We start from the raw sequence: 9085 nt of genomic DNA, 5'->3' as shown, positions 1-9085 counted from the left end.
CCGCCCGGTTCGGCAGTACGAATCCCACTAAATTTCCGCGCTTTCGCGCGCTTCGCCTCACCGGGATGACTATCGGTCACCCGGAGAAGCGAAACATAAAAGCCGATCCGGGTCGGCGCGTACGCTCCTCTCTAAGTCCACGTAGGTGGCGCTTCACCCTGTAGACGTTACCGACAGGATCTAAACTTGATATGACAATTGCACTTTGCTGATCATATACCTTCGCGCTATAAATATCAATATAAAACTATATTAAACCTTATAATTAATAATAACTATCTTTTTATTTACAGGTCACCGCGGGACTTAATCAGGCACCTCTACACTGCTCTAGGTAAGTAAAACATATCTGTTAATAAATTTAAACTAATCTTTCTTTTCTTTGATTTCAGGGCAACGCGGGACATCGTGGGACTTCGCCGACGCTACTTCTACCCTGGGTAAGTAAACTAAATAAACTTAAACTGATTATTTTTCTTTCCTTTTAGGTGCATCGCGGGACGTCGCAGGATCTATCCACCGAGGACTCTACTCTAGGTAAGTACCAGTTTCAGTCTGAACTAGTCACCGCGGGACGTCCACCATGTAAGTGTGCTAACTTAGCAGTCTTATCGTCTGTGGTCGTGTTCGCATGACGTCACGGAATTCCCTCGAGAGAATACTCTTTCCTCGGACATCATGGGACATCCCGGGACGTCCTCAAACGTGAGTATAATCTACGTGACTAATTTTATTATGGTAAAATAAACAAAAAATCTTTCACAGGTCACGCTAGCAAAACAAGAACCAATAATAAAAGTAGGGTGGATAGTTCACAGCCGAAATGGTAGCCCGTAACCGCCTTTCTCGGGATATCACGAGGAATCTTGGATGAGCTCGTTTGCCGCTAGATCCCCGGTGGTTCCGTGAGGTCCTTCAAAACTTCCTCCCGTTCCGCTGATTCACCCGGCGTTTCCTTGGGGAAGTCCTCCTGCCGCCCCACTACCTCCTTGGAGGCTCCTCGGAGGCGTCTCCCCGGTGCTCCTCCGCCCTACTTGGTGGTTCCTCCGAGACGCCTCCCTGGCGATCCTTGACGGAGATTCCACCGAGGCGTCCCCTCGGTGCTCCTCGGCCTTTGTCGGCGGTTCTTCCGGGGCGTCCTCGTCTGGACTCCCCATCAATATTTCCAGGAGCTGCTCGGGGGGTGCAGCCCTCGAGTCAGGTTCTCCGCCGACGTGCCTCCCAGGAACAGGTTCCGTGCGACCGATGTCCACGAGGTCCGGTCCACTCGGCGATTCGGTTGGTTCGGTTGTGACCGGAGCGCGGATGACCCATAAAAATTGGACCTCACCTATATGGTGACACCTACCTATATTGTACCTATTTGATACCTCTATAGCCCTCCTGTGTGGACCCTCGATGGTACCCGTAATGGTAAGGTGCCTCTATGGTTTGGTTCCTGTTTGGCCTTTCTGTATGGACCCTCGATAGTACCCTAAACGGTATGGTACCTCTATGGTCCTCCTATTCGGAGCCTCGATGGTGTCCTATTGGGCCGGTTGGTTACCTTGATGGTCCACCTAGATGGGACCTCTACGGTGAGAGTCTGGTACCGGGATGGTACCGGGATGGTACTCCTACGTAGCTGGTTCCAATAAACAGGATGGTCCACCTGTAAAGGTCCGCGAAAGTACCGCGATGGTCCCGAGCTAATATTTATGGACAAACTCAAAAATCTTTGGTTAAAACTGTCTGTCTTGAGTTCCGCGCCTCAGCTTTGTCCCCGACGCACCTCTTATTATCGGTCGCCACCTTATTTTTTGGATAAATAAGGAAACCTTCGGATTCGAATTAATATCAATGAAATCTATGTGAAATGCTAGTTCGCGTCGCTGGATGGATTCTTTATTACAGTCGGAACCTATATGGAATACAATCGTATACGAACGGAGGATAGGTACGATGGGTACATATGTATATATCAAACAAATGTTGAACAAACAGTATCACATATATATTTATAAAATACAATAACACTCTTATACTATACCTTGAAATAATAATTATTATTGTTGTTACTCGCTACGTCGCTTGCAAGGGACCACGGCCTTCGCGCCGTCCTATATGGTCGGATGGTGTTTGCGTATACTATTCAGGCTTCCGCTTATCGAACTTCTTTAACGACGCGCGTCTTAAATAACCGCTTTGGGCTTTTATCAATTTTCGTATACCGAACGTCGGAGTCACAGAGTCGTGAATATTATTCACTATCGAGTATTACTGACCGCGAATACCTATATGGTACAATCTCGTAGACGTAGTATGGCGCGATTCGCTAGACAATTACATGTAGCACGTCGGAATGGAAATAAACGAACTTACGATTATGCTCGAGGAATGTCTAGTACTTACGGGAGGTTTACGCCGTCCTGCAGCCAATTATTCCCGGAAGGGCCTTCTACCGCGCCGCTCGCAACGGCCGCTTTCTCTATCCCTTGGGATCCGCCGCTTCCTTTGGGATTCGGGACGTTGCTTGGTGAGCCTCCTCGTAATATGCACTCACACGCGAACCTCGAACAGCAGGTCTTAAAAGGATAGCAACCTTTGACTTTGAGAGACTGTCAGCTTGTACCACCAGGTACAGGTAACAATGCCTCTCTCTGTAGTCGCCGTGCGCTCGGGATAGCACTAGAGATGTCGCTTCCGAACGACATCTCTCAACGTTATCTGGGGAGGGGAGAGTGTCGTGAGCGTGGAGCGTCAGATAGCTCAGTGGTCTAGAGCAGTCGCCGGCAAGCGAAAGACCCGGGTTCGATTCCCGGTCTAGCGACTACCGCGCTCTCGATATTTTTCTCTCCTCGGAACGAAAAATGAGATGCAAGTCCCGAACGCACGGCGTCCTGTCGCCACCTAGTACGCCCTCCTTCTTTCATGGTGGATCCCCCTTCGGCGCGTTGCAAAACGTGTCCAAGCGCCCGGGGGCAGCCAAAATATGGCGTCGACCCCGGGGCTTATTTCTATTATTTGCACCGGATAAGGAGGGGCAACGGTGGAGGCCGGCATACATGGACAGCAGGTTTTAAAAGGATAGCAACCTTTGACTTTGAGAGACTGTCAGCTTGTACCACCAGGTACAAGTAACAATGCCTCTCTCTGTAGTCGCCGTGCGCTCGGGATAGCACTAGAGATGTCGCTTCCGAACGACATCTCTCAACGTTATCTGGGGAGGGGAGAGTGTCGTGAGTGTGGAGCGTCAGATAGCTCAGTGGTCTAGAGCAGTCGCCCGGCAAGCGAAAGACCCGGGTTCGATTCCCGGTCTAGCGACTACCGCGCTCTCGATATTTTTCTCTCCTCGGAACGAAAAATGAGATGCAGGTCCCGAACGCACGGCGTCCCGTCGCTACCTAGTACGCCCTCCTTCTTTCATGCACTCCACACACTATACCTCGGCTCGCAGCCCTAACTTCAGGGACGTATCACGCAAATCTCGCAAGGCGCATTTATTAATAAGAAATAAAAATATCGCTCGTATAACTAAACGAAGTACAATATATGAAAACTAATCACGGCGATAAGTACCTTACCGGATGAGGAATAAATGCGCAAAAGTACGTTTTACAAATTATGGCTAGAACCATAATCGGCCTATAAATAATCAAATTTTCAACACCGCTGTACTTGGAAAGACGCTATTATAACTATTTTTACATGTCCCCTATATGAGATTCTATATGGTGTTGTAATGGTCCTATATGGTTCCCTAATTAGTACCCTGACTGGACTCCTTCCTGGTGTCCTAAATGGTATCCTTCGTGGTCCCCTAATTGGCAGCCTTGATAGACCTATATGGTAACCTGGAAGGTGTCCTTAGTGGCTCCTAGATGGATTCCCGCATGGCATCCTATATGTGTTCCTGCATGGTGACCTACGTGGTCTCCTTCGTGGTCCTCTAATTGGCAGCCTCGATGGGCCTATATGGTAACCTGGATAGTGTCTCTACGTGGCTCCTAAATGGATTCCTGCATGGCGTCCTATATGTGTTCCTGCATGGTGACCTACGTGGTCTCCTTCGTGGTCCTCTAATTGGAAGCCTAGATGGACCTATTTGGTAACCTGGATGGTGTCCCTACGTGGCTCCTAGATGGTGTCGAAGCTTCTAGTGGTTGATTAGGACCTAAGTGGTACCTCGGTGATATTCGGATCGTTGGTCAAGATCTTAATGATATCTAGCGGGTCGGTTTGGTTAGGTGGTCATCGTATTTCCCACACAATTTATTACTATTGCCCACCATTTTGTGGGTTTAAACCAGATAACTTAAATTATATTTCTTACAACAAACTTAACGTTCTTTTTCTTTTGTCACTTAACTTATAACTTCTTTTTCGGAATATAAAATCTTTAATCTTATTTTTCTTACTGTATCCTAACCTGTTTAAACATAAATTAATATAATTCAATTTTCTTCTTACAAAAAATTCTCTTTTAACTAAACTTTGTCTCTTTATACTTTCATTTTTACGAATTAACATAACATTCTTAATCTTCTTATCCCATATAATTTCTTAACCTACTTTTACATGTCTTTATTACCACATCATTTTGACTTATGAAGCTTCTTATGAACCATCTTAACTTTTCATTAAACTCAACATGCTTGTCTTTTTTAACATAAATAAAAGGATTATAACCGATATTAATCCGGTCTCAACTTAATACATTTCTTTCTTATATCGTAATAAATATAAAACATAATCGTCATTGCTCTACTAATTTTAACAACTTAAACTTTTAATGTTTCTTTTTCTCGGTCATTCCTCTCCTCTTCATCATCGCTTTTCGTCTCGTGGCATCCTCATGATAGCTTCGTCCGCCACTCTGCATCCGAGGACGGGTGCACCATGCCCCGCAAATTTTCTCGATGCCACAAGATCATTCAAATATGACTGGTTGTTTGTATCATATTATAATTGTTTTTGTATATTCGTTGATGTTTCCGTTTCTTGTATATTTGTTATTTGTTCTGTTTGTGTAGTTTTTATTATTGTCAGTGATTCGTCTGACATTTTTAATGTTTGACCTGTTATGTTTGTATTGTCTTGTGGTTTAGAGGAAATTTTTTGTTCTGTTAATGTAGTTGTTTGTACTGGGTCTTGTGTAACTATTTGTATAGTTGGTGTGCTCGTTTCCTTTGGAGCAAATGTTTCACTACTTCTTCTTGTTGATTTTTCTTTGTTGCTTTGTTTTTTGTTTTTCGTTGGTTTTGTTGTTACTATTTTTATGGTTTGTTTGTTTCTTATTGGTATTTCATCCTCCTCGCTGTCAAATGACGACAAGTTAATCTGGTAATGCTTTCTTTTTATTTTCTCTTATTTATATTTCTTCAGCTCCTTTTCTGTCCATGACCTATATTGTCCTCTCTCGTTTCTTGGTCTAGGGATCACTGTCAAGATGACATATGGCTTTTCGATCTTGTGAGAGGATGTTTCATCGCTCGAATACCGCGTCATTTTTATCATTTTCGGTATTTTGTATGTTGCACTTGTATACGGTTTTATTTTCCTAGTAGAAGTTGTGTAAGTGCCGCTCGTCGATGGTCCGTTAATGTCTTCTCCTTGTAATGACATTAATTGATATTGTTTTTTTTTCTTGTTGTTCAGCCCTTATTGATTCTCGGAACTTTCGCTTGCTGTTCTTTCCTCCCGTCTCCTGGCTTCTTCTCTTCTCTGTCGCATCTCTTTATTTATTTGTCTTATCTCCTTTTTCAATTGTTCTCTCATAAATTGTTCCCTTTCCATTCTTTTTCTTTCTAGCATTTTCTGTAACTCGTCAAAGTCATCTGGTAAGTCGTCACTGTCGCTTTGTTTTTCCTGTTGTCTGTTGTCATCCATCTTGTTGTTTTTCCTGGATATAATTGATTGGTTATTGTTCGTTTGATTTTTGTTTAGCTTCGTGGCGGGCTTATGTCCTACTTTTACATTTTTCGTTCAATCGTTAACATTCTTCGCGTTCGCGTTTCTTAATCTACTCGCTCGCTCTACGTCGCTTACGTTATGTTTCTGTTTTATTATTTTTGCGGATGGGTTTGGGATTAGGGTGGGTGCTTTTACTTTTTTGTTTTTGTTATCGTTATATTTAGAGTTATTATCGTTTGTAATAACGTTTTCGCTGATTTCTTCTCTGCCCCCGCTGTTTTCTGTTATATTTTTTTATTTATATTGTTATTTGTTAACTTTTCGTTGTTTCTATTATTCTTTTCTATATCCCTGTTATATTCTTTTGATGAATTGTTATCTTCTTGACCAGGACTTCTAAATCCTGTATATTTTGTTGTCTGCGTTCTCTGTTCTTTATGTTTTAAATTCATTTTACGTAAATCCGTTTTGGTCTAAATTAAATGTTTCGTCGAAAGAACGATCGTTATTACTCTCACTGCTGGAACTTGATTCTGAATCTATTACATTTTAATGAATCTTTTCAATATTTCGTAAGCTATGTTGTAATTTTGAAAACAGCGCTATTTCGCTTAATTTAACATCTACTTTTTCTAACGTTTCAGCAGGAAATCTTTGAAAATATCCTAGGAATATTTTAAATAATGCCTGATATGGTTCGTCCCAAATTGTGGTCGTTATAATTCCCGTTATAGTGAAATTTTCGTTTTCGAATGTATTAATAAGGGATCGTATGTCATTCTAGTGAATAAACAATCATAAATATCAAATTTTGTCTTCAAAATTTAATTGTTTCGTTTTCTGAATGTTCGTTAGGTCTAAATTCTGCTAATTTTTCCATCGGTATCGCGAATTCTGTGAAACATAAATAACGCATGTTCGGATGTCATATCATCATCTGTTTGTTTTTCAGCTAACATCTTTCGTGCTGGTTTTACATTCGTATAAGTAAGTATAGACGGTGATACTCTATCTGGAATCGTATACGTTTTATTTTTAATTGTATTTGATGGTGATACTATTTTTTCAGGTTCCATCCTCCACCATTCATCTTTTGGTTGTTCCTGCTCTTCAGGTAACTCTAAATATGATATATCACTACCACTACTGCTTCTATCAATTCCTACACTCTTTTTTAACTTTTCTTCTGGTCTCCAAAACCCATCTTTGTCTTTAAATATTCTTCTACCTATATCGTCCCAGAAATAATAATCATGGGTGTTATTGAATCGAATCGGATGTCTGTTTATCGGAACGTGCCTATATACATTTTCTTGCAAAAGATTTTCCGGATCGCGATCTGATCTCTCCGTATATTCGTTGTAATACCATTCTAAGTAATATTCTAAGTTCGACGCGTAACCATCTGGATGTGCCTCCGGATCTGGCAACAAGGTATTTAGATCGCGAGACTTGTCGAATTTCGTGGGAGTGTAATACTCCGGCAACAATTGTCTCTCGGTTTTAGTACAATATGAATAGTTAACATTTACTTGGTTTATCCATTCTTCTACCTTTCTATATCTAACTTCCCGATCTTTATCGCGAAATTGTCCTGCACTAGGAGGAATTATACATTGACTTTTGTATTTTCCTAGATTTCTTCGAAACATTCCCCATGATATTTTTACTCTATCTACCCCTATCAATTGATACGCGTCTCTGGGTAAATTTACCTCTGGATCTGGCGTTTGATCCAACCATTTTACTATTTTACATCTTTTATTTCTGGGCTCGCTATTCGAGCTTGAATCAGATGTACTGATATTTTCTGTTCTTACCCTAAATTCTTCCTTTACCTTTATCCCTTTTGCCGCTTCTTCGTGTGCTCCTGGGTATGTTTCATCCCAATCAAAGCAATCATCCTCTCCAACATCCTCATCTAACTCTTCCTCTACTAATTTTTCTTTTTCTTTTGTTTCAGGTGGCTCGTGCTTCCCGGACCTTTGGATCTCCCTATCTCTGGCTTCGTCGTATAACCCTTTTTCTTTTACTAATTTTGTTTTTTCTGTTGCAGGTTGCTGACCGTTTTTGGACTCTTGGATCTCTTCGTCGCTGATTTCGTCGTGGGACTTCCTCTTCGTTTGCAACATACCTACAGGTAAGTACGGACTGTCATTCGATAAGTATTCTGAATCGTCCGTTTGAGATGGTATCGATATGGGCCTTTCGCCCCCGCTGTCCGAGGATAACGTAACTTGTTGTCATTATTACTTGCGCTATCTTGTGTGATTGGTGTGTCATTTAACTATCCTAAATCTGGAGTTATACGTCCTTCGTCTATCGGTATACTATCTTCGTTTATTATTTCACCTATATCTTCCGGTGGCTGGTGAATTTGTGCGGTAACCACCATGGTTTGTGGTTGATTGTCATTTATACTGGCGGAATCTTGAGACTCTACCGTTGGATGTTCTTCGACATCGATTTGCTGCTCCAGGGGTGATTCCTGCTTTCCTATAAGATCGATAGTTTGACCTCCGCGTTTGTATCCGTGTTTGTGACACGCTGATTGGTGCGGTCTTAACTGACGTGAATTTGCGTAGCCGGCGTTAGTTCCGTTTGCCCACTGGAGTGCATACGCGTTAGGATTAATGATTTCGGTTACGTATAATGGTCCCTCGTAAATTGGGAATAACTTTTTCGTTTTCCGATGGGCTGCCGAACTGATCTTGTGCGTTTTACGCTATATTTTAGAACCTACTTGATATTCTGCAGCTACACCATGTTTATCCGCTTGTATCTTTCGTCGCTTTGCTGCTCTTTCGAGATTTTCTCGCGACTCTTGCACTCTTTTGTCTCTCTTTTCTCTCTGATATCTGTACTCTTCTGCGCCACCTTGTGGAAGTAACGCAGGTGGTAGCTTGATCAATCCGTCATTTCTGGCTCGTAGTCTGTGTCTATCGTCGTACCAATTGTCGTTGTGCTCCAATGAGATGGGTGGTACTCCCGTTGATGCGTGGGTCGTCATATTGAATATTGGCTCTATTCGAGGTACTGCACGAGTCCATTCTTCGTGATTTTCTGCCAAGTAAGCTCTCAGCGCTCGGCCTAACTCCCGCATAACGCGTTCCACCGGGTTAGCTTGCGGATTGTACGGGGTAGTTCTCTTAATATCGCTACCTACTCGCTGCGCGAATTGTTTTCACTTTCT

At 42.4% G+C, this 9085-nt stretch overlaps 1 protein-coding gene across 1 annotated transcript; it reads right to left on the bottom strand.

Moving 5' to 3' along the window:
- Positions 1-5640: 5640 nt before the first annotated feature.
- Positions 5641-6344, bottom strand: LOC112589482 (putative uncharacterized protein DDB_G0274405). Its single transcript, XM_025302971.1, has 2 exons — positions 6211-6344; positions 5641-5881 (listed from the first exon to the last, which is right to left on the bottom strand). The coding sequence occupies exons 1-2, from the start codon at positions 6342-6344 to the stop codon at positions 5641-5643; spliced, it is 375 nt and encodes a 124-aa protein (XP_025158756.1).
- Between the last annotated feature and the right edge of the window lie 2741 nt (positions 6345-9085).

Source organism: Harpegnathos saltator, unplaced genomic scaffold (assembly GCF_003227715.2).
Source record: "Harpegnathos saltator strain DR-91 unplaced genomic scaffold, Hsal_v8.6 scaffold52, whole genome shotgun sequence".
Classification (NCBI taxonomy): Eukaryota; Metazoa; Arthropoda; class Insecta; order Hymenoptera; family Formicidae; genus Harpegnathos; species Harpegnathos saltator.
Note: the sequence above shows the minus strand (reverse complement) of the source record. Positions and strands in the feature narration are given on the sequence as shown.

Bases quoted from the DNA above. Each gene is read 5' to 3' on its own strand.
- LOC112589482 (XM_025302971.1), bottom strand. From the start codon at position 6,344: ATGAATTTAAAACATAAAGAACAGAGAACGCAGACAACAAAATATACA. The intron at 5,882-6,210 runs GTTAACAAATAA...AATTATATCCAG, and splicing joins AATAATAGAAACAACGAAAA to GAAAAACAACAAGATGGATG.